The sequence below is a fragment of the Molothrus aeneus genome, chromosome Z, assembly GCF_037042795.1.
Source record: "Molothrus aeneus isolate 106 chromosome Z, BPBGC_Maene_1.0, whole genome shotgun sequence".
In the NCBI taxonomy this organism is placed as follows: Eukaryota; Metazoa; Chordata; class Aves; order Passeriformes; family Icteridae; genus Molothrus; species Molothrus aeneus.
The window spans coordinates 13,687,819-13,714,620 of NC_089680.1; the positions used below are offsets into that span (position 1 = coordinate 13,687,819).

At 35.6% G+C, this 26,802-nt stretch overlaps 1 protein-coding gene across 1 annotated transcript in view; it reads left to right on the top strand.

Annotated features, from left to right (window-relative positions):
• AUH (AU RNA binding methylglutaconyl-CoA hydratase) overlaps window positions 1–25,110 on the top strand; it is a 113,143-nt gene extending 88,033 nt beyond the window's left edge. Inside the window, exons 7-10 of the mRNA XM_066568877.1 lie at window positions 19,647–19,834; window positions 21,122–21,172; window positions 22,955–23,002; window positions 23,919–25,110. Of these exons, the coding sequence (XP_066424974.1) occupies window positions 19,647–19,834; window positions 21,122–21,172; window positions 22,955–23,002; window positions 23,919–23,996 (365 nt within the window). The 3' untranslated portion in view covers window positions 23,997–25,110. The remainder of the gene's footprint in view (window positions 1–19,646; window positions 19,835–21,121; window positions 21,173–22,954; window positions 23,003–23,918) is intronic.
• The last annotated feature ends 1,692 nt before the right edge of the window (window positions 25,111–26,802 follow it).

Genomic DNA, 26,802 nt, shown 5'->3' on the forward strand with positions numbered 1-26,802 from the left:
GGAGTAGTTTCAGAAGTTATATTCAGACATATAAAATACATTACAGCTAGGATAGTAATGACCAGAAGAAAAATCTTGGACAGATAGAAAATGCAAATATTATACAGCTATCTAAAATATCCTTTCAGTTGTTGATTTTCTATAGGAACTACCTTTATGTCTGCAATGGATGAACATGTGCAGTATATCTGTTAAAAATCTTAAATGATTGTGAGGAAAGTAATAATGTGTCAGAACTAAAATTAGAATTTCAGAAATTATCTGTGGCATTCGAAAAAACTGCAGCAAATTTATCAGAGAATTGAAAACTACTACTGGAACAGATGCATCAAAATTTTAGACATCTTAGCACAACTCTGAGTTCTGGATTCTGACAATTCCTGACCTGAACATCAGGGCAAACAGGGTCCCGGTTGTGTAGCATGAGCATCCTGACCTACACTGTGCTGCTAGGGGAGCGCTCCTGTACAACTTCACTGAGCTCTGAGATGACCAATGACATGCAAGGCTGATGTGAGTAAAAATAATGAAATCCTAATCAGAATTGGATTGAAACTTAGCAGACCATCAAAGATGCTGGTTCTTTTTAAAATTTTTTCTTTTTCTTTTTTTCTGGTCAGAGCTTATACACACCATTATATGTTTAGGTGTCCTACCTGCTTGACTAAGATCTTTTCCTTCTGAAGTCTACATGGTTTTTAAATTCATAGTAGAGTCTGTAAAATTTCTTAGCTCTGCATCAGGGAGTTTGAATGAATTTGATGTCTCAACTTAAAAATCATATGCCAAGGCTTTTCAGAGGAATGGATTTTGGAGGCTTTAAGGTCCTTAGTTCAGCCCTGTCATCAATATATGAATTGCTAGAAGGGTTCTAGAGTGCTCCTTGAGTTGCCATTTGAGGGCTTTTGTGTTATTCGAGTGTACAAAAACTAGAGTTAAAAGAAGGAAAATAAACTTCATATCCAAAACCAAGAGAGAATTGCTAAAAGCCTTACAGAGATTCTATGTTTCAAAATGCATCTATTTAAAATCAAGGGGATTTTCAAAATGTTCCCTAATGAAGTGTCAACAGAAGCTAAAAGTTTGAAGAGAAGGTGTTTGACATGCAGGAGGGTATTGGAGCATTTAGAGAAGCATGCAGATGGATGACATTTTATCATCAAACTGTGTTGCTGCAGATTGTACTGAATAGGAAAATGCACTTTGTATAGCTTGTTCTGGAAGATATTTAGTATCTCCTGTTAATGTATGCATCACTATGCCCACAGTTATGTCGAGCTTGCCCTTTTAAGTTTCCGTTTCCATTCACTTTAATAAGAAAATAACTGGAAAGCCCCCAGTGCTGACAAATTCTGTGACACATGCAGAATGCAAGCATGAAAGGTTATCATACCAGTAGGTACATGGGTTTTTTACATAAATGTATGTCAAGATTGTACTAGGGACATGATATATTTAAGTATGACGTTAGCATGTGTTATTTTTGTCCTGACTGAGAGAGCAAAACTTTGGAGAATATTGCTATATCTCAGCTTCAGAAATGAAAGTGAAACACTTCGGTGAATACAACTCTCTATGTGGTGAAGAGCAAACCTTTCTTAAGTAAGGTTTTTGAGGAAACTGTCTGAGTGACTGCTCAGGAGGGAAAAGGAATTGCTGATTATATTCAGGATTTCATGCCATATTTTTAGTTTTCCAGTTGGAATTTCCTCATTTTGCATCTGAGAACTTTTGTGGTCTAAAAGGTTCATATTTTGAAGCAGTTCATCACTTTCACTGTGGTGCTCTTGAGGGTGAAAAGTTGTAAAGCTTCAATTCAACAAATTGCTAAGGCAAGCGATTGTTTTGAATATAAGGTACCAACTGATTTCCTAGAGATGTAGATCTATGCATCTCCAACATCTCATGTCAAACACTGATGTACTTTGCAAATGCAAAGGGTAATCGCTCTTAACAAGTGCAAATATGTTACATTTCTCTGTGTAGTGTTCACTAATTTGCTTTAAACACAAGGCATTGTTTGTTTATGAATGTCAATAAAAATTATAATTTCTTCTTGGCACAAAGAGTTTCAGAAAGCCAGAAGGAGCTCTGTACAAACCTAATTGGTAATGCTATCTCAAAGTGACTCAAATATGTGTATATACATAATGTGTATATATTATATATTTGTTGCAGCTGTGATTTTCTAGATTTGGAAAGACAGACACATGCAGTTAGAAAACAAAGTCGATTTTCTAATGTTTCAATGGCTTTGGTGTTTCAAAATTGCATTTGAAAAGTACACTACAAATTGACTAATCTATTTAAATTAAATAAATTAAAGATAGTTATTACTCGCTCTGTTTTAACTTCTTCTATCTGAAACAATTAAAAGGGTATGATGAAATAAATATATATATGAGTTGAGTTGTTTGACAGAATAATGTCTGTGGCACTGATTCTGGTTGTAGTGCTGTGTGATGAGGAGAGATTGTTGTAGTTCAGTTTCATCTCTAAAGAAGTCAGATTATTCCAAGAAACAACACTGTGTATGTGATAGAGAACTACTCCATAAGGAAAAAAAACCCACAAAGAATAGCTTTAGTGGATGTTACCTCTCTCTGAAAGCTTTAAGATATTCAGAAGAGGACATGAGATTCCTTGGAAAGGTTGCAAGGACACCTTCCACTAAAACAGGGAGATCAAAGCTTCATCTTGCCTGGCTTTGGACACTTTCAGTGGTAGGGTGTTGACAGCTTCTGTGAGCAACCTGTTCCAGTACCTCACCACCCTCACTGTAAAAAAAAAAATTCTTCCTTATATCTAGTATAAATCTACTCTCTTTTTGTTTAAAGCCATTAAATATTGTTCCACTGCAACAGGCCCTACTAAATCTCTCTTTCTGATAAGCTCCCTTGAAGTATTTAAAGGCCACAGTAAAATTCCCCTGGAGCCTTCCAACCCCAACTCTGTCAGCCTTTTCTCATAAGAGGGATACTCCAACCCTGGATCATTCCTGTGTCTCTCCTCTGGTCTCAATCCAACATGTCTATATCCTCCCTGTGCTGGGACCCCAGAGCTGCATGCAGGGTTCCAGGTGGGCTCTCACCAGAGCAGAGCAGAGGGGCAGAATCCCCTCCCTCCCCTGCTGCCCACGCTGCTTTGGATGCAGCCCAGGACACGTTTGGCTCTCTGGGCTGGGAGTGCCCATGGCTGGGTCATGTCCAGCCTCTCACCCACCAGCACACCCAAATCCTCCCCAGGTCTGCTCTCCATCTGTCCCAGCCTGTGCTGATACTGGGGGTCTCCATAGCCCAGGTGTAGCTCCTTGTACTTGATCTTGTTAAACCTCATGAGATTCGCATGAGTCCAGTTCTTGAGCTGGTCTAGGTCCCCATCCTATCCTTCAGGTGTGTCAACACCACCACTCAGCTTGGTGTCATCTGCATATTTGCTGAGGGTGCACTTGATCCTGATGCCTGTGTCATTGCTGAAGATGATAAACAGCGCTGGTCTCAGTACAAACCCCCTGAGGGAGACCACTTGTCAAGGATGTCGATCTGGACATTGAACTGTTAACCAGTGTCCTCAGGATGTGACTGTCCAACAAATTCCTTATCCACCAAACAGTCCACCCATGAAATCTATCTCTTCAGTTTAGGTAGAAGGGTGTTAAAGGGGAGTGTGTCAAATTCTTTACAGAAGTCCAGATAAATCATAGCTTTCTTTGTTCACTGATGGAGTAATTCCATCATTCAAGGTCACTGGGTTGGTCAGGCAGGACTTGCCTCTGATGAAGCTGTACTGGCTCCCTCGAATTAACTCCCTGTTCCACATATACTTCAGAGCTTTTAGAAGGATCCATTCTATTATCTTCCCAGAAGTAGAAGTGAGGCTATTGGGTCACTAGTTCCCAGATAGGTACACTGTTTCCCCTTTTCTCACCTACCTGGGACTTCACCTGAATGACATGACTTCGAATATCATGGCGAGTGGTTTGGCAGCTACATAATTAGAGAATTACAGAATATTTGGAGTTGGAAGGACCCACTAGGATCATCAAAACCCACTTTTAAGTGAAATGGCCCATATGAGAATTGAACCCACAATCTTGGTGTTACTAGCACCACACTCTGATCAACTGATCTCATCTCAGGGTCTCATCAGCCAGTTGCCTCAGGACTCTGTAAAGCATTTCATAAGGTCCCACAGACTTATATGTACGTTCAGGTTCCTCAGGTGGTGATGAACCGATCTCTTACAGTGGACGAACTTTGGTCCTCCATCCTTGTCTTGTGGTGTGACCACTTCAGAGCTGTTGGAAGAGAGGCTGCCACTAAAGACTGAAGCAAAGCAATTTAGTCTTCATGTACTACTCACTTGTCTGCTGCTTCCCAATGACATTTACTTGTTTCTGTCCAGGCCTAAGCATTATTCTCCTTGTATTGAGAGGCTGAAGTCAGGTGCCAGGGCAGAAATCTTAGGCGTTTGCCTGTGCTCTTGGTTACCCTTTTGCAATGCACACCATATTACAGCGTATGGATGGATGCAGAGCACTCCAGTGGATGGATATTCACAGCTCATAGGGACTGTATGGAAGGAACACACAGCTCAGGACCTTTTTAGGAGGAAACTGTACTTCAACAGGAAGCAAAATTGGAGAAGAAATGGGGTTTTGGGAGGAGTTACATTAGCTTTTTTAGGAGGAGGAAATAGGTAGGTGATCCTGGAACTTGAAGGATAAGGTTTTAAGGAACTAGGAGCTGAGGGAGAGGAAAACTGAGGGAGTTAAACAGCTGCAACACTGAGGAGGGGATTGGGGCTGATAACTCAGCGAGGAAATGAGAAAAAGGGCAGGGCACAGAGTGTCCAGATGGACAGATGGTCCATCAAAACATTTGAATGAATATAAATCAGAGATGATTGTGCTTGCTAAAACACAGTCCCTTACAGAGCTGGGAATGGAGCTAGTTTTTTTTTAAGACACTATGCTGGAATAGAGGAGTTACTTCAAAATTTATTTGTTTTAAGTATTACTTAAGCTGTGTGGAGTGAACACAAATGATTCTCAGTTAGAATGTACTTAACTTGCTTTATTTAATTAACTTTGAGTTTCCTTAGTTCAATATAAATCAGTCTGATATTTTTGAATCCTCCCATCCAGTCATCCTGCAGGTTATATTACTCTTCTGTCATCAGCAGTCCCAACTGCAGTATGTACTGTGCTCTACATGGCATTCAGTATTACTGTAGGAAAATTTTACTGTTCTCTTTTAGCAGCAGGGAAATCCAGAACCTTGCAGCTGAAGATAATATGCCTTATATGGTTCCTCAAAAAGTCTACTTTATATGGTTCCTCATACAGATTCTGAAAAAACAGAAACAGGGACAACGCCTTGAAGATTATACAGACATATGTAAAATGCATTTTGGCAAAGACTGAAAATTGAAGCACCCAAAAATTAGCTACTTAGATGCAATTTTGCACAAAACTGTACAATATAGCTTGTAAAGTTTTAAGCCAGCTATTCATTCTTTATTCTGTATATTCTTTCATTTCATGGGCATATGTACTGGTGCAGTTCTTAATGAGAAATTTTTGAAGACTGAAAGTTCCCCAAATATATTGTGCCACTTGCAAATGACACTGCTACCAAAATCAGGCCAAATTTAACTCTGTATTCCAATGTCAAAATTTAGAGTGACTCAAAACAAGGCTTTATTTTTCTTCCTCTCCCTTCCTCCTCCCTTTTCTTTTCTTTTCCTTCCCTTCCCTTTCCTTTTCTTTACTCTCCTTTCTTTTTTGAGCAAGTCACATTTTCCTATGAGCTTCATTCTTAGGTACAGCTGAACTTTTTTGGCTGAATTAGGAAAATGTGTTCAATATGAACTGATTGCTGGACTCTTTATAATACTTATAAAGGGAAGAACTTTTTAAAAACTTGAGAGACTATGCTCAAATAAAAATAACATTTTGTATTGGGAAATTTTACATTATAATAATAAAGATGATGTTACAAGCACTGCCTGAAGTAGAAATATAAATGCATCATATTGCTAAGGTTCTTTATATTAACTGTTGACTTTTAAATGGATTTTAACTTTTTTAGCATTTTAGAAAAATGAGATCTGTAATAATCTGCTTACACTATTGTTTCATACAAAGGAAATTAATATGGGCATGAAATGAAAACTGCACAATAGTAGAAAGCTCAAGATTGTTGGACAATGCAATAAGAAATTAAAAATATAGCACCTTAATTCAAAGAGCTCACAAAATTCCATATTTATTTTTGAAACCTGAATTTCTCTTAGGAAAATTAGTTTGCACTTAAAGTAGCTAAATTAAATGAACTATCGATGTTATCTCTTTGACCAGAGGAGTGTGAGTAGTCTGGATAACTTGATATGTATGCAAGGAAACTGAAAACAAGGAAGACTATTAACTATAATCCCAACAATAATAGTAGGTACCATGGTATTGTGCAAATGATACTATCATTTCCTGAAATTGAGGAGATGGGTGAAATACAGTCAGAACTCCCTTTGGTATTCTCTTCACACAGAAGCCTAGAAATATTTTATTAAATATTAATAACAACATAAAAGACCTTTGGTCTTATTTTCATTTTAATTAGGCAGGATATATATGCCATTCACTTTGAAGCCAAATGCTATTCCTTTGTATTAACCTGCGGGGGGTACTAGAAAATTGAACCAAGTAGCATTTAGCTGTTTCTCCTCCTGCCAGAGATAATTAACATTACTCTTTTGCAGACTCTCTTACTGTTACCTGATCCCCATATACAGGTTTCATATTCACTTCCAGAGTTTGAGCAGTAGGGTGTGAAATGCTGCCTCAGCCCATTTCTTACAAATCGGCAGAACTCAGAAAAGGTATTAACCTTCAACTTTAACCTGCTAAACTTACAAGGGAAACCTAATCTCATAATTAAATCAGATTGATGAGACAAAATTGACAGTAATTCCAGGAGGAAAACAAAGCTGTGTATAATGCACTGAAACCTTTTTTTTTGTGGTGAATGATAAAGACAACTGATGAGCCTAAGAATGATAGCTGGTATGGCAGAAGGAAGTAGGAAAATTTTTGACACATTAAGCTAAGACAGGAATTAGTAAGACACAAATGAAATAAAAGGGTAAGAAATTAATTGTATGAAGTCTGCAGGTTTCTAGACTTTTGCTAGACTTTTGGCTAGCTGTTTATGCAACCTTTCTATCTCATACACAGATTTTCCATGCCACATCCAAAGACTGAGAATTATCTTAAATGGGGCCTTGGAGCTGCTGAGGTAGCAGCCATTGATCCTGGGCCCTTCATTGGGAGAACCTTGAAGAGCTGCCAGGCTTCTTGGCCAACTTTCTCCTTTAGCTAATGGCCTTGGGCATTCACTTCGGCCAGAGCTTGGTGTACTGCAGTCAACTGTCCAGGTAGCCTAGTTCTTCTTTCTTCTTAAACCTAACATATTTATCTTGGTCAGTCCACTGCAGAGCTATAATCTTGCCAATACTTCAGTGTGGGACTGGACCATCATCTTGGCTAAGCTTCGTCAGAGTGAAGAGTCTGATGAACTTAAATGAGTTACACACATTAACTGATGGGAAGCAGACCTGCTTTTACAGAAAACGCACCTCTGTTCTGCTCTAAGAAAAGTATGCCTGAATACTCCACTTACTGATAAATTCACATTTTCTAATGATAGTCAGTGAAACTGTAACAAGTTCAGCTGTCACTACAGTGCCTTTTGACTGAAATTTTCTCCTTTGTGCATAAGCATTATGAAACATGATACATTTTTTCACTGACCCCCTCCTTCATAAAGTAGATCTTTCTCCTTTGATTATCTAATACTCAATATTTTGTATATTTTGTTTTCTGCTTATGTAAAATTAACGTCATTCCCTCTTTCCTTTACACTTTTTAGCCTAGGCCTGGGAAAACAATTATTCATTTCTCCATATAAAAAGTACATGAAGGCGATGTAGGAATAACAGAATAACAGGAATGTTATGGAAACAGATTTCAGTAGTATCTATGAGGAAACTGTGTTGTGGTGATGATAAGTAGTTTTCTTTTTCCAAAACTTCTGTATAGTGAAGAAGTATAAACAGCTTTGTTTTGTTAACAAGGTGAAAATCCAGCAAACAGCTTCCTTTATCCCCTAATTGTCCTGACTTTTTAGATACAATTTTAAGCGGGCAACAAAAATACTAATCTCTACTTTTTCTAAATAAACTCACATTAGTCCATTTGTGATACACTGAGGTATTTTCCTGGATAGTTTGTAAATTTTAACAGGTATAATCAGATTTGTAAGCTTGAAACTTCCACATCTTCTGTAACATATCATATTAGATTCCACCCCTCAGCTTTTAGAAAAGCCAATTTAGCCTTTACACAGTGATTACCGGACTTGGATTAGTCATGATCACAGAGGCTGTGAAACAGATTCTGATGTGTCTCACTTCCCTTGTTCACAGATATTTCAGTTTGTTAGAGCAAACTGAAAATATTAAACCTATTTTATACTTCTAGAGCAGTTGGTTTGAATTCGAAAATTTAGCCTTCAAGCAAAAGAAATCCATGTCTTTGCATGTAGGGGGCTGTAAGAGTATGAGCTGTTACTGAGGGGGAGGAAATGGAGAGGAAAAAAGGTTTTGTCAGTGTATACAAGTTTTAGCAGTTTTTTGTGTCAATTAATACCTGAAAATAGCAACCCTCCCAACTATTCATTTATGAATATTACAAGAGGACATTTTCTATGTTTAAGAACCATTACTACTAAAGAGTTTTGAGGCATAGAAGATAGAAAATATTAGCCTAAACTTTTGGTTTTGCTACATTATAAAGTACTTAAGGATTTTGAGGAACAGAAGATCAAAAGTTATCATCTTTTGTTTCTACTAAAAAGGATAAACAAGACCAAAACCACATGATTAAGCTTAAAAGATAATCAAACTTACTTGTTTCAGAGGTACAGTGGGATACTTATACAAAATACAGTTATGTGTCATTTATCCTGTAACAGATAAAATGCAATTGTTCAAAAATATTTGAATTATATTGTATAGTTGCCATCATGGCATTATAGGACACTGAAGGGTACTTGGAAAACACAACTGAGCATCTCCTGATAGCCATCTCCTGATCTCTCAGCTAGGAAATGTAAAGATATATGAAACATCTGACATCTCTGATACTGGAGCACAGCTTGGTAGTTTGTTTTGGCCCCATTTTCAGCTGCCATGGGGTTGACAACTGTGAAGTAAGTCACATCAATATGTCAGGCCAACATAAGACAGAGCACTAAATTTGGTCTACTTATGGTCAATGTTAAATCTGAAGGAAATTAAAAATACATCTTTTATATCAGTATGAATTGTGTAGCTCTGTTTTAATTGAGTAGTTTACTTATTTGGAGATCTGTCATTACTGAATAAGCGTACAGAATCTAATTATTTCCATTCATTTATGACTGTATTATATGAGAAAGAAAAATAGTTTCCAAACTCCTAATGAATTCACTCTTATGTCTGGCATTTTTCTTCAGCCTACAGAAAATTCAACAAATGAAATGGCAATTGTGTAGTCTGCCTCAGAAGAACAGCTGCACAAGTTAGTTCACCACAAAACAAGCTGAACAAAATGATTTATGGAGTAATGTTTCCTTAATTATTTCACAGAACCTTTCTGGCTCTGGAGATTTGTTTGAGCCAACTATTGCAAATCTCTGAATTCCAGAAATAGTAGATTCCTGTCTTCCTTTTTACCTCCATTTTTCATCATGAAAACAAAAGCTGTTACAATCCTTTGTAACTTCATGCTAATAACTCTATATTAATATTATTTATATTTTAATAAGAGATTTAGATCTGGGAAGACAGTGTTAATCAGATGACTGAGTTAATCTAAGTTTTCTCTTGAGTAATTCTAAGCTAATTCTTGCTCTTGCAGTTTTGTGAAACTGTAAAGAAAACTGGAACAGAGTGCAATCTACTTGACATAGTTTTAAGAATGGTGCATATTTTGACATTATTTTGCATCTGAGCATCAAGAAATATGAATAACTACATTGAAACTTGATTTATCTAAATAAAAAGGATGAAGAAAGTTAGTTTAATTTTGATTTTTTAGTTCAATATTCTAATATGAAAAATTCCTGATAGAAGGAGCTCTGTAGTTTATTATGGATAGATTGAAATTCTCCTCTTATCTTGGGCCTTATGTAGTCCTCATAGCATCTTGGCTTCCTTGACTGTGCAAAATGATGAAATATATTTATTGGCCAGAGGAAATTTGGATGGTTCTAAGATTTTTTTCTGGACATTTCTAGAAAACAACTAAGCTAAAGGAAGCCCTTATTTGCTGTTTCTAGGAAGTAGAGTGACGATCTTGCACAAAAAGGAGACATTTAGAAGCTCTGTACAGGGTCACTGAAAATTTTTCTTCCAATTAGAGTCATCTGTTCTAACTCCCTACAATTTCAGGCTTACTCCCTACCCTCAATTTCCCAGTGTTTTTACTTGAAAAATGTCTTTCTCCCCATACCCTGCCTTCCTTTCTGTATATAGTTTATATTTGCAGAAAACATTTCTTCATTCTTGAGGGGGAAGTAGTTGTTTCTTTCCCATTCAGCATGTTTGCAAGAAAACACCATTGCTCTCATATTTAGGGACCCAAGCCAGAGTATTGTAGGGGATCATGACTGTGTTTATTCAAAGGAGGGTGGGATTGTGGGATTCAAACCTAGCAGCCTGCGCTCACAGCTGCACCTAGCCCTCTGTTCTGTTATGAACCAATAAGGTTGTACTTATTACTAGGACTGGGGAATTATCCATGCAAAACAATTAAAATTGCTTCTCTTCAAGGATACTCCACACATTCAGTGTGACTGCCATGTATGATCACTGTTGCATTAATGGTCTCATTTTTATTAGTTATATTTTATTTTTGTCTGTCCAAACAACCAGGGTTTCCTTTCACACAAGTCTCACTGGTATGAATTAGTATGTGGCTTAAGTACAAGCAACAGGTTAGAAGGGAGGGATAAATTCACTTTAATAAGTTTTTTCCAGGTGTACATAGGACTATTAACATTAGGAGGGTTCAGTTTAATACCTGAACTTAATTATCAACCGAAAACAAGTTGTAAAACTGTAATGTTTGTTTTGTTTCAGAATTTTTTTACTTTTTTTTTTTTTTTTTTTTTTTTTTTTTTTTTTTGCTTCACTAAAAATGTTGGTTTAGAATCTTAAAAACACCTAAAGAAATAAAGATGTATGACAAGGAAATAGATGAGAGAGACTGACAGAACAAAGTAGACTGTCTCAAAATCATGTTTATGTTTTGTAACATAAAAAGGCATAAAGGGCCATGCTAACACATTGCAAGCTTATCTTGCTTTTGGTATTTCACCAGATAGGTCCCCAGAACACCTACAGCACTCTGTGTGACCTTCAATTACATGTGCATGGTAAGATACAACCCTGTTTGTCTAGGATTAAAAATGGAGGTGTGATAAATGCTTTCAATTTTTGAGCTGTTTCAGTGGTCTACTTCCAAGAATAATAAATGTTACAACTGAATCTGGATAGGGAAGAAGGCTGGCAGTAACTAGGGTGAAACACATCACAGGCTTAAAATGAAACAAAAGTAGTCAGTCTTTTTAAAAATACCATTTTATCTAAGAAAAAAAAGAGACTGAGGCCAAGAAGGTGATGTAGGTTCATGCTTGCTCATCAAATTTCTGGCTGTGCAGGCTAATGGACTCTTACAAGGTTTGTCATTTAACCTTTTTTTTCCTTAAAGATTCCATTATTCTCTTCAGATTTCAAGTGAAAAGTTTCCTTTATTTAAAGATTTTTTTTTTAAATTTTAGTTTCTTGCTCAAATGCCATGTGTTCTCTGAAGGAGTTAGGCAGTAATAGAACTTTTGATGTCTCCAGGCTCCAGTAAAATGTTTCTAACCTGCTGAGGATTTGGGAGAGCTCAAGCACTGAATCTTTAGTCAAGCCAGATGGGTTGCTGCCAGAGAAGGGTCAGAGGATCTGCATGTAGGAGTGCCCTTATAGAAACTAGGAGCCAGCAGGTGGGCTGTAGCCACAAGTAGAAGCACAAAGTGTTCAGTGGTGGACTCTGCTCACTTCAGAATAGTCCTGCCTGAAGAGCAGGATGAAGCCAGCTAGTCAGAAATGAGTGGTGTTCCCTATCTTGTTGAGGCTTAGTGGTTTTTATACAAACTATTCTTAATGACTTATATTAATTAAAATATATTTGTAAGTTTTTTTAATAAGTGCAGTGAAGGGCCCCACAGATGCAGGGCAGCTATTCTAGCTCTTGCTGTTGATACAGGTTCATTTCTTCATTACCTCATGCCTACATAGCCCCTAATGTCTTTCTTCCTGGAATTTGGATGTAGGATGTAAGAAAAACAAAATTAGTGTCTAATTTCTTGATCCTTAAAACTGTAAAGGTCCATTAATTCCAACTCACGTGTGCTCGATTAGGTGACAGAAGAATATAATTAGCACTAGTTTCTTCATCTGTGGGGGAAAGACTTGCCATTGCATACAATACATGTTGCATTGCATGCTAAAAACAGTGACTTCTGTCCTGTATTGCTATGTCACAGCAGCAGGCAAGAGGAACATAAAAGGTATTTTCTTAATGTATTTTATTCCTGTAGTGTTGTAACCATCTGTCAGATGACTACTGGGAATAATTGCTTATTTAGTCTCTTTGTTGATTTCCTCTCACATATTGATTTCTGGGTTTTTTTTCCAAGAATTAAAAAATATGAAGAAGGTGATGGAAGAGCTGAAGTTAAGGAAAAATGTTTGAGGAGTCCCAGACAATAAAGTGTTAAAATACCAGTTTGTGCTTATTGGAGTATGTCCACCGTTGCACAGGAACTGGCTTTAAACTGAAATGTTGATACTAATGTATTTCATGTTCCAATTTATGGAACATTTTTCTTTTTGCATTGCATATTGCTATATTAATGCATGCCAGTATTGAAAGATTTGGCCAGGTTTTTTGTAGAATCTGTGTTTTCAAAAATCCCCCCCAAATTGTTGTAGATGTTATGTTATAGCCTAAGTACTAGGTAAGCTGCAGTGTAGCTGTAGTGTATGCATCTTCTGCTGGGAGTACATTATACTTACGATGAAAACTGTGCTTGGCGTGTACAACTTAATTTGGCATATATTTATCAGTAGAGAGAGTGCTCTGCCTTCTTGGGATTTGGTAGCTGAACCAGGTGAGATTGTGTCCTCCTGCTGTTGCATTGACTTTGCCGTTTTCCCTGAGCTTCCATCGTATTAACTACCAATTCTCCTTTCTTTAGTGCTGCTCAAGTCACAGAATTTCAGGGATGAATAATTTCAGACATCAATTCTTAAAAACCCATTACTCTGGAAGAGTTGAAAGCAGATTAATTTGATAGTAGTCAGGATGGGAGAAAGAATAGAGTTAAGGAACAGGAATTGGTTGAGGGGTTTAGCAGATTTCTTTGCTATGTGGAAGAATAAAATGGTAGATTTCTGTAAGAAGAGCACTCAAGTGAGGAAAACATTCAAGTCACTTGCTTTTAAGCAGTGAAGACTACAGATTTATTAGTCTGTTTTTTTGCTTTGCTTATTGTTTATTCATTTCAATTCTGTCCATTGAAAACTATAGTAATTGATCCAATTTCAGACTGTGATCTCATTAAAAATATAAGTAAAATAGGATACTACCATGGTAATTAATTTTTCTCTTTCACTTGCCGTAGGTAGTGATAAAAGTTTTTCTCATGTCTGTTTCTTTCTTGTCTTGATTTTCATATTAAATGAAGTTTAGCTGTCATAGTAGATTGAAAAGTATAAGAATATGGACTAGAAAAATTATTTGTTTAAATTCAAGTTAAATAAAAGTTCTTACTTAATATTACACATGAATCCCACATGATTTGTGAAGTATGATCATACAGTGCAGCACTGATCTAAACCTCCTACCTGTTGTTACAGCTGAGTAATGACTTCATAAATCTGTGGGTGTAATTTTGAAACTGGAAAATGCCTTCTTGTGGGCCATTAATATCTATCTGCAGCAAGAAGACTTATGTCTTAATGTGTATCTACTTCTGAATTTTGTTTAAGGTGACTGATTGCATCATCAAATAAAATACCAAGCTCCTATATGGAGTAACAGGAAGGCACATGGTCTTGCTGAGTATCTCTGTGTGCTCATGCTTGTTGCACTTATGTACACTTAAGTAGACATTAATAAGTAGATGAACAGTCTTTGGCATTTCTGGTTTGTTTTGGGTTTTTTTTCCCTCAAATAATTTCAGTTTAAAAACAAATATAATATTGTCAGCGTGTGCATTAGCTTTGCCTGGAGTTGCAAGTCCTGGGTGTCTATGGGGAATAACAGATCTGTGCTTCTCAAACAGTGTTTTGTCTGACAGTGGAGTTGTTTGTACCGTGTTTTTGAGTGAAATGTGAAGTGAGCTCCTTACGCCAGGTGCAGAATCCCTTTTGAAGTGGAGTCCATTTTATAAACTTTGGTTCCAGATGCATTTCTTTGGTTCCATCCATTTCACATATTCAGCCATGTGCTAGGAAACCATCTTCTATTTTCTCAATCTACAAGACAATTACTTATTTTGGAAATAAATTAGTTTTTCTAATTTACATGACCATTTCATCTTTCAGTACAAAAGCTGTAATTATTTAACTGCTAGTGAATTCTTAAAGTGTATTTACACTTCCTCTCATGCATCTTAAGCATTCATACATCTTCAAGCCAAGTACTGCATTCTTCTGATTTAAGCTGTCATCTTCAAGCCACCCACACATGGCGGTTTGCTGTAGGTATTTTTCAGATCAGTTTTTAAATAAACCAATCCACAGATGCAGATGAATAGAATGGATTGTGAAAGTTAAGGACTGACTTGCAAATTAAGTGGGCTGTTTTGGAGATGGGGTTTGCCACAGCCAGGCTGGCATATACAGCAAGTTGTCCTGCCTCTTGGACCTCGACTAGGGAGATTATGTCTGGCATGCCTGTAGAGCTTCCTTTGGCTTTACTGACAAGCCAGACTTGTGTGAGCCCTTTGGGCAACCTACTATGAAATTTTGCTAAAAAAACTTCTTTCCTCAGTCCCTACAAACCCTGGAGCAACCTCTGAGTCAGCTTCAGGCCACTGTCTCAGTCTTGCCTCAGATCTCCAGTCTTTTTCCAAATAACTTTAGCGGCCGTGTATAAGAGTGGCCTTACCTACCGCCTGCTCTTTGTCATCTCAGTGCTTTTCTTCCTCTTACAGAAATAGTGTTTTGTTTCTTTTCTTCTCCATCACGTTTTCACCCTGTCATCTTTTTGCATCTTTATGGGTGTCTTTCCCAGTCTAAGCTGGTTTTGGTTGTTAGTTGGGTCTCTGGTTTGTGCTGGAGAAGGGTTCTTGATGTTTTCTTCTGAGACAAAACTGGGAATGCCTGAGCCCATAAAGATTTATACCTGGATTTAAATTAACTAAAACATACACAACTTCTCAGGATCAAGACCTAATCTTGGAAATAGTCTGTTGGAAAATTGGTGTTGAATGTTATCTTGGTACAGTGTTTAGAATTTAGCATGTTTTGTATTTTGAAAACTTCTTAACTCAGCAACAGATGGCAGGTACTTTTAAAGTGGAAGCTATGTTTGTTACATATTTTTTTCTTACAGACTTTTAAAATAGGACATAACATGACTGAAAAGTGTTATATAAAATAATAACTTTATCCATATTAGGGTTTTTTTGTGGATTTACATTGTTGAGGATTAACTATTATAAATAGTAGTTTTCTGCTTCCATATTTTTATGAGCTTCAATGGAAGACTAAAAAATCTACTTAGAGTTTTCTGCAAAAAAAATCACAAGGATACATTTTACTTCTAATTAGAAGGTTTGTGGATGACTGGTTTTGGTTTCACCACTCATTATTACCACTGATTATTAATAAAATATAAGATGTGCACTCTTTAAAAGAAGAAAGCTAGAAACCTGTCAGTTTAATTCATTTGCTGTGACTCAAACAAAGGATAGGATAAGGATAGGATGGGATGGGATGGGATGGGATGGGATAGGATAGGATAGGATAGGATAGGATAGGATAGGATAGGATAGGATAGGATAGGATAGGATAGGATAGGATAGGATAGGATAGGAAGACTGGTTTTTACTTGATTTAGTAAACATGATTATTACTGAATTAAATTTTGGATTTTTTTTTTTTGTCAGAACACGATTTTTTCCAATATGTTTTGACAGTGCCGTCAGCTATGAGAAACTACTGACTGTAGATATTCTCTGCCAGAATGATGAATCTATTTCCAGTAAGCTGGTTGCTTCATCTTGTTGGATATACTCTTGGGCATTTATCACGTAATTCCCTTAATTCAAACCAGTTGTGTAAATATTTTGTAAATGATGAATTACTCACAGTAAATAAATATTCATACAAAATCAACTATTTGTTAAATTTTTTAAAATACCGTTTAATAGTTTTTGTACCAGAAATTAGCAGTCTTTTGTTTACTGTGTCTTTTCACAGTAAACAAACTTTAAATACGTAATAATGTATCTAAAAATGCTAGTTGCAATTATTACAACATTGACTGTATACCATTTCAGGTAAGAACACATTTACTTTGCAACTGCATGTTAAATACTTTTATCAGCACAGTGAGTAATACCAGATCACTAGTCCTTGAAATAACATGTCATTAAATTTGTGAAGATGAAACAACTTCTCCCATCAAATTCTGCACTACATTTAGATGAAATGCCTTGGTTAAGTAACGTCTTTGAAGACTGGGTGTTACTTCCTTTAGCTCTGATTATAGTTGGCAGACACTATGTGTTCTTTGTGTATTACCAAAACAGAACATCTATCTGTGGCATACTCCATCTTTTCTTCATAAATAGATGCAGCTTCAGTGTGGTGGATGTATTATAGTGTGTTGTTTGCATTTGATTAATTTGGTCTTACAGCTTTTGTATGTGCAAGTTTGTTACCCCTACTACTGAATATATATGATTGATGCAGTGAATTGTTGGTTCCTGTTCTGTAAATATTAATCAAAGAGTATGCTCCTCTGCTAAATGGCTTTTCAGTGTAGGAGGCAGCAAAACAACTATAGTCTGCTTTTTTTTTTTTTTTTCTCTTTAATCATTATTGTGTAAGACACTGGCAAGAACAGTTTTTTTTAATCTATAAACACTCTTTCATGCTTCAACATATCCATTGTTTGGTCAAAGTTATGAAATATTGTTGCTCAATGAAACTTTGTTTTCAGCATTTCCTGGTAAAGCAGTAATAGAAGAGATAAAACAGTAAAGGGGCAGATAATTAAGTAAAGAAAAATACTAGGAATACGTGCAAGAAAGCAGCAGAAGATGCAGAGTCAGTAAATACAGCCTCATATGGTTTCAGGTCTTATGATTTGGACAAACAATTTTCTTTAATCAAAAGCCAAACTGGATGCTTTTCTAGATTCCATCGCTGCCATGAAAGGAATAATTTGTGACTAAAATATTCTTAAGGAGAATAATTTAGACATTTGCTATGTTCCAATGTGTCCTTAAAATGTGTATAAGAATATATGTTGATTTGTGTGACAGCTTATTTGGGTGAGAAATTAAGACATTCAGTGTTTAAATAAAAAACCCAATAAATGTTTGGTGGGGATGGTGGTGGTGGAACAGCTCAGTATCAGAAACAGTGAGTTTCTTGGAAACACAGATCACATTTTTCTGGCATGTAGGTCTGGTATAAATTTGATAGATACAGCTTTAGTCATTCTCCATGAATGTCACCAGTGAGGCAAGCCAAGGCCGAAGGGAAGGCTTATGCTTCGGAGTTTGTAGTGTTTTTTGGGATCCAGTGTGGGATTACTTTCATGTATGTGCATCCCTTGCCCCTTTCTTAAAGATGTCCCTAAATTGTGCTGGTAGCAAAATTTTACCCTAGCACTATCACGTAGCTTTAGAAATTAGCAGAATTAGCAGAATTTATTGAATATCTGTTGCCCTTGACCATTAGGACTGACTTGCTAAAATCCTCTCAAGCACTGCAGGATCATAGAGAATATCACATTATTTGTATTTACTAATGCTTTTGTTCTACAAATTTTATTTTAATAGTTATAATAATTTTTTTCATTCCTCCAGTTTTTGACTGGAAAATGTAACTCAGTTTTTGTTATAGACCATCATCTTCTACTATTCTAGAAAGACAGAAATCCTCCAAACTACAATTTTGTATTTTGTAAGATGTTCAAAGGCAGATCTGATTTTATGGAAAAAAATACAGTAGTACTGAAGCTTATTGTTCAGAAAAATAGTAGTTGAAAGCTGAATTATTACATCACAAAAAATTTAGTTTGTTTCCAGTCAGTTTGTTTATCTCATAATGTATTGAAAGTATTTTCAGGAAACATCACTGAGAACTGAATGGCTTGAATAAAATACTGGTGGTTTAGTCCACATTATGTAGTAGAAATTAAAATATTTTGTTAGTTGAACACACATTTGCACAGTGTTATACTGCCCAGCTTTGAACAACTCCTATAAATAGTCCTCTTGCATATATACATATATTTACATTTAAATATATTAGCATGATCTTGCAGAAATAAGTTTTTGGAAAGAAATTTTTGCTTACAGATTGTTTTTGTAAATTGAGTATTTTTTTCAGATCCATGTCAAAATGGTAGACCTTGTGATTTTCAAAATCCTTTTTCCTGGATAAAGGCTATTTCTGCTGTCTTAATTCATAAACATGTGCTTCAGTGATTTGAATCTACATCTTCCATTTTGATAATGGTTATTCCCACATTCTCACTGTTTGTTAGTTCTCAAAAGTTAATTGTTAGCCCAGCTAAGCAATCTTAATTTCTGGTTAATGTAGTTACTGCTTATTGACTTCGTGAAATTGCTGATAAGTCAAAGAAGTTTTAAATGTGCTAAGAAATGCTAACTCTTATAAAGTTGGATGCTTTTCTCTGCTGATCTGCACCTGTCATTGTTCTTCCCTAGTTTTTGTAATCACACTTCAAGTTTGTAACAATTATGCAGGAGTAAGAGATGAGTCAAAACCACGGCTTCTTAGAGACTTTGTCTAGTAATGCTTTTAGTTTAGTTTACCTGTAAATATTGTCCCTAAGGTGCAAATTCTAGAATGGACTTATTAAGGTATATTTTCTTTCTAAGTATAGTTCTTTGAAAGTGGTGATTTATATAATAAAAATACGTAGTTTTCAAAAGAAACAGAGGGTTTGGATTTGTTAATTACTGTCAAGTAGTTTTTCTTCAGCTTTTGGCTGATACAAGTAAGGTAACTTGTCTGTAATAGAACAGAATCTCTAGTAATAGTACCTATTTTCAGTTATTTACATGTCTTTCTAAGAAACAGGGCAATTGATTTCAATTTAGATGTACTCTGAAAAACAGAAGAAGGTACTTAATATTGCCGTTGTACTAGTTGAATTTCTGTATGTCTATGTAGTTGTTTATGGAATTTAAAATGAAAATACTTGAGATGAGTAAGGCATCTACATTTGTGGTATAGATACATGGGAAACTAATAGTTGCATTTTGTCTTTTTACAAACCCTAGGGGGGACACAAAGATTACCTCGCACAATTGGAGTGTCATTGGCAAAAGAACTAATCTTCTCTGCACGCGTTGTAGATGGTGAGGAAGCAAAATCAATAGGATTGATTAGCCATGTGGTAGAACAGAATGAAGCAGGGGATGCTGCATACAGAAGAGCATTAGCTCTGGCGAGAGAATTCTTACCTCAGGTATTACAAATTATTTTTATTTTGTTTTTTAGTTTTTACCAAATAATAACGCTGAAAAAGAAACAGCTTTATTAAAGAGAACTGTCACAGAATTATGTATCGAAAAGCTGTGCTAATTATGTAACAAGTAATTTGAAGTTTTCTCTCTTGTATTGAATGGTGTTATATGGTAATTATTTCATAGTGAAGGAAAAAACCTCCATCACTCCTTATCTTGCCATGATCTGGTCTGTGTTTTCATTATATATTCTGGCTTTCAACTTTTAAACAAGAAAAAAAAAATATACAGGTTTAATTTTTAGTATAGCAGTTATTTTAATGGATTACTTTGTTGCTGTGGAGCTCCTCAGAAGAGAGGCAAAATGTCCCCAGTAGAAAATTTATAGAAGGCAGAAAAAGAAAATAATTAGTGGACGACTTTATTGGATCACAAGTGTAACAGCTAAAATTTTTCATTGAAAAGTAAAATGTTACAGCTTAGGTATGGCATTTATTGGTGGTTATTTGTGTCTTAAGCACCTTGATAGAAAGACAATTAAAATTTAAAATACAGTAAAAATTTTAACATACAGTGGTTCTGGAAAGTTGATTGATGGTTACAACTTTTTATCAGTACTGTCTCATAAGCATTTGGCTTTTCCCAAATCAACAGGCCTGAATATATAGAACCTGATGCTGATGGATATGCACAGGACTGACATGATTCCCAAAGATGTCTTGCAGTTCTGCAGCACATTGGAGGCAAATGTGAGAATCCCTCTGCTTATAGGGGATCTCAGCTGCTCATGGGAGAGTATCATCACTTGACCAGAGCAGGCTTTGCAATAGCATACTGTAGGTTTGAAGCTTGCATCAGTTAATTTTATTTCATGATTACTTATTTTCACATGTCTCCATTGTGTAGTAGTAGGGATATAGGACTGACCTTGCAAAGACCTATAATGATGTATCTAAAAGTGGCCATTCTGAGCCTTGTTTTGAAGGAAATTGATAAAGCTTGACAAATGTGGACACACTCAGCACCTTTGAAGCATAAACCAAACACAATAATTAGGTTCTTTTGAAAATAGTATACTTTTACTTTTTCTTAATATTCAAACTATCAGTTTAGAAACAAGTGTCTACTATAGTGATCAAATCTAGGATATATGACTTATATATTGTAAATTTAACAATAGTCCAAAGTCTAGATGATCCTAATATAAGATTAGGATTATGTGCAGACTCTTTTGTTACAAATCTTGCAGGTTTTGATAACATGTAAATAAACTTTTTCTCTCATTTTAGGGACCAGTAGCAATGAGAGTTGCAAAACTGGCTATCAATCAGGGAATGGAGGTAAGGATCTGTACTTTCCATGAGAGTAGGCTGGAAGTCAGGTTGGCAACAGTTGTACTGAGGTGAAATTCTTTTTCTAGAATTGTTTTTATTTCATCGTTGTGTAGTCTTTCAAAGTCTGTTTGGTCAAAACTTTCTAAAGAGTGAAATGTAATTTTTTAAATCTCAGGCTGATTTCTGTAAAAAGGCTTAGTAACCTCAAGAGTAGTGTAATCTGCTAATTATTAATAGTAGAAAGTAAACATAAACTACTGTGAACAAATTGTGTTTCAAATCTCAGGTGGGAAAAATGATCAAGTCATACTCTGTTAAGTCTGTCAAGCTCTCAGTGTTTAGTAACTAATAAAGTTAAAGGCTGAAGGGCATATTATTTTTTAAAAATAGTTTAATAGCAGTTAGTGTTAAAATTGTACCTGGAACCTGATTTCATATTTGATTCTGATTACCACTCCATTGCCACACTATTGAACTAGCTCTAAAGCTCATTTAAAATCCCATCTGGACATGTGTTTTACTTTAGTTTTACATATCCTAATGCTGAGTTCAGCAGGTCTGTTAATTTTTAAAGTTAGGCTCTGCACCAAAACACTTTGTAGCTCAACCTGTTACAAGGGAAAGAGGATCATACCATGTGCAGCATATGAGTCCAAGAAGATGAATTTGTCCTTTTTTCTTAAAAGTCACAAAAACAACCAGTGAGCTCAGCAAAGCGTAATACCAGTAAGTGGTGGCCTGAGAATCAAACTCAGATGCCATTGCACAGAGTATGTTAGTTTTCCACAGCAAGGAATGGTGGAATTTGAGATTGATTTCAATACCCAAGGTTCAAAATGCTACAAGCTAAGTTATCTGACTGCCAGATACAGTGGATTGAAAGGTCAAAATAATGATGTTTAGAGAATTAGGGATGATAGGGTTAGATGGTCTCTGAATGATCATCTCTAGTTCAATCTTGAGGCCCAAGACAAGATCTACTATATCAAAACCAATCAAGCCAAATGGTTGTTCAAGCTGTTGTTACAAAACTACCATGGCACAGATTTCATGGCTTCATTTGATAACTTACACTCTAACTTATCTCCCCTTGAAAACTGATTGTGGTGCATAGCCCTAGTCCTTCTGGTGGTCACGGGGAGAGCTAGTGAATTCTGTAGCATGTGGTGCTTAAGACAGAGAAATCACAAGGCCAAAATTCAGCCTTTTCAACTGTTCAGGACATCTCACAAAGAAACTAAATGTATTAAAAATAGATGATGATGATGATGATGATGATGATGATGATGATGATGATGATGATGATGATGCAGGACAGCCATGGTCCTCTTTATTTTTCTGTTTTAAATACTTTTGAACTTGAATTTGTGTTTATTTTGTGGTATGCTATCCTATTCTTATATGATATTTTGAAGGTACATTGTTTCAGAAAAAAAAAAGTAATCATACAGTGCATCTTTTCTTCTGTAGTAAATGAAACTATTATAAATGTACAAGTAGCTAATGGTTTTTACCCAACCAGATGACTTGTAGTAAAGAGCAGACATTTTTTGAGTGTAGCACATGCTAGTTGTATGGCTAAATCAGGAGTCTTTTACAGAAATACTAACCACTCTTACCACATGTCAGTGTAGCATTTAAAGTAGTAGGAGAACTTTGCACAAGTATTTTAGTATGTGGCATATAAAAACACAATATTTATGTTAGCTGTGAGTTGTAATTTAGCTATTATGAATAATATATAATAAATAAAAATTCTTGTAAAAACCGTTGTATTCTTTTCCTCAGGTCGACTTAGTAACAGGTTTAGCAATTGAAGAAGCTTGTTATGCTCAGGTATGTAAATACGATTACATGAAGAAAACACAGAAAACAGGCTTTGTGATGCCTTTTATGAAACATGCAGAAATTTAACTGGATATTGCTTTGTGATTTCTTCTGCAAACTTCTGGGCATTTTATTTAAACTTCCATCTACTTGGTCTGATTTTGTAAGGAATTTAAGGGAGGAAGTGTAGTTCAGGACACATCGGTACCAGTACTGTTAGGGTGAAGGTAGTGAAGCATACCAGCCATACACCTAGCCAGTCATATACTACCATGCCAGTCCAAGAACTGCCTTGCTTTTGCTTTGTTTTGGTTTAACATGAAAGAATACAAAGGACACTTCACTAACACATGCGCTAGTGGCATATGTGCTAGCCAATAAAAATTTGAGACAAACCTCTTTGCCAGTGAAACATGGGAATGATGTGTTTGAGATTATATGTTCTTAAACTTTGAGACAAGATTTTTATGATGGAAATAGAAGCATCAGCATGATATGCTTATTTAAGATGTGGTAGTCAGGTTATTAACCTTCTCCCCCCTCCCAAAAACCCAAAATTAACCCAACAATAAAACCTCCAAGAAACCCAAACCCCACTTTCCTCTCTTTCCCCCACCTCCCACCCCCAAAAGAAAAACAAAACCACAACAAACCTCAAATCCTACAGAATTATTTTAACTCATCTGTTTGGAGAAAAGGTACTCCTTTCTCCATCCAAATTGTTCATCAGCCTTTTGTCATGCCCTTGAAGAGTCTGATACATTCCTATATCTGACTATATAGTTTTATTTTTTCTGTTGTATTATAGTTACTATAGTTTTTCTGATGCATCTTGGATGCATTGAAGAACTAGGATTTGTATGAAAATATTTTTCTTGGTATTGTTTTTGGTGTCAATAATGAATTGTTACTCTGCTCATTGCAGACTATCCCAACAAAAGATAGAATTGAAGGCCTTCTTGCATTTAAGGAGAAGAGACCTCCTCGCTACAAGGGAGAATAAAAGAATCTGATGCCTTTAAAATACAGGGGGATAAAAGTACTTCTATGAGGACCATTAAGGTGCACTTTGCATCTGCACCTGGAATATCACAATCACCAAAGTAACAGCAAATCATACAGATGTTACAACATTTTGAATGTGTCCATACTTGTACGAAGCCAAGATAGAAATGTGTGTCACCTCATGCTCATTACAGTTCCTGATGGTTGATCTGTGTAATGACAAAGTCACAGGTTCATGCAGCATTTTTAAAATTTCACGTGTAGAAACATACCATTCCACAATTGAAAAAGCTCTGTAATTCTTTACATAGAAAAAATGTATCTGTGATGTTAAGCATAAATCTGCTATATCATTTTATCAAAACAAAAGCAACTACTGAACACCAAAAATAAGAAATTGTACCAAATATGCATTTAAATGATTCTGTATATCAGTAAAAATTATATTTGAGTATTCTATCAGAATATCTATATTAGTAATAAAGCTAGGGGAAATGAAAAGGATTATAATTTAGAAAATGTTAAGCTTTGTTGATCTTACTTCCTCTATCATGAGCAAAATGAAAATCACTTTAGGACTTAATGGTGTCCTTTTGATAAAGTTGGTGCCATTATATTAATTTAATTGTATTAAATGAAGACATTTTTGAGGCCAGCCTATAATTACACATTCTTGTATGTTAAACCTGTCTTTGTCTTGCATTTTTCCAACATATCATTTGATCAACACTGCAGTGGAACTTTATTTCATTTGCCCCAGTTGTTTTAAATTTTTAATGATTGTATTAAAGATGGTTGTGCGGGGATATGACCAATGTGCTGTAATAGAACCTAGAATTACCTTAATCTCCAGAATATTTCTTTTGCAAGTTTTATGAATGTATATTTATATACAACAGAGATAATGGTGAAAGGTTCTTTATTTTGTGTTGGCCTCAGAGTTCTTTTCATGCATTGCAAGAGAAATGCAGTAGGTTTCAAGGTGAGAAAACTTGTGATTCATACTGTGTATTTGCAGCGGATGCAGCATATATAGCAAATGTCTAGAAATAACCTTGTAGAAAGTATTTTTGTTAATTTGACTGGAAAATAAACATGGCTTAGCAGTCCAAGGCTGTCTTTTTATATGAAAACAAATTTATTCCTGCTGGGTTACCATTGGCTCATGAAACTTGTGCATGCTTTGCTGTTTCTGCAACATTAGTTATGGTCACTGTCCATATCTATGATGATAAAGCAGCTCATCAACATGAAATGACAAGAACTCATTTAAATTCATATTTAGACATATCATTACATGTAAATTGATTATAACTGGTAGAACTCACACTTTGTTGACTGGTAAACTTGCTGAGTCGATCATTTCTTGCACAATAATTTGCAAATAAAGTATTGGTACTTGTTTTGATAGTTATATAAAGCCTAGAGGGTTATTTTCTCATGTTTTTGAAATGCTAACATGTCATTTTCATTTTTACTGACTACAAAATAATTATGTTAATAGGAAAAAAAATATTAAGCATTTGCTGATGAGTTTCTGTTGCATAACTTTGATATACATTCTGCTTATTGAGCTGCCTCTGTTTCTACCAAGCACTGATTAAGTAGCTTCTGTGAATGTCTATTTAAAAACATCTAATAACTTTAAATACTGGGGCATGTGACTGTCTTTACATGTCTTTACATTCATGCCTTTAACTAGGAGTTTTGATCTCAGAAAATAATTTTACTGTCACAGTGGTCTCTGCATTCCTTTTCTCAAGAGAAGACAGTGCCATATCATAGCAATTTGAGTTCCTTCTTTGAAGTGAACAGTTTGAATATTATTACAAAGTGAGTATCAGTACAACAGTTTTTAAAGGTACTTTGGAATGATGTTGAAGTAGTTCTAGAGGAACAATATTTCAGCAAAAGATGTGTTAATCACTTACTATCTCATTTATTAAGTGACATGTTATGATGGGTGCAGTGCTCATAATTAATAGTAGTATTAGAACTCAGCTTCCACGAGAGGGTTATTTGTTACAAAAATGCTCATATAAAGACTGACTTTTCCTTATGAAAGGTGTAATCTGGCAAATCCTCCTTCAAGTTCCTGGTAAAGCCATGCTTTTCTCTATAATACCTCATGGATGAGTGAGCCCTGGTCTCCACTGGTGTTCTGAAAGGTTATCTCATGGTCCCTAGACATAAGCACCTTTTTCTCCTGCTTCTGCTGAGTTCAAGTGGATAGTGAGTTCTTCTGCACTTCACTGAGTTGGATATTGAAAAGTTATAACACAGGTAGGTCCATTACCCATTATTAGTTATCAGCTAATAACTTCTCAGCATTTGTAAGTCAATTTGCTGAATTGCCTAGAAATTCTCTGTTTCATGCAGAAATTGTGTGACTTTATATGACACATATAATTTTAGCCTTTAATGTAGTAAACTGTTTATTTTGAAGTAACTCACATTCTTAGTTGTTTAACTGAATTTCTAGATAAAGTTTTCATGATAGTCTCCATGCCTCTAGCCAGTTCAATGCTTTTAAGTAGATCACCTGTAATGAAAAAAAAAGTTGTGTTTTATTTATTCTAATAATATGTAATGATACAGTTAAGTGCTTTTGGAGATGTTTTCTGTGGAACCTTTTTGTGACTTTTGCAGTCATTGGTGCCCAGTTACTGTTGAAATTCTGTCAGTCTATGTTAAATTATTCATAATCCTACATCAGTGTTCATGTCAATGCTTTTCTAGAACTTCTTTTAACCAGCTGCATTTAGAATAGTAAACATCAGGATTATTCTCAACTGCTTCATATT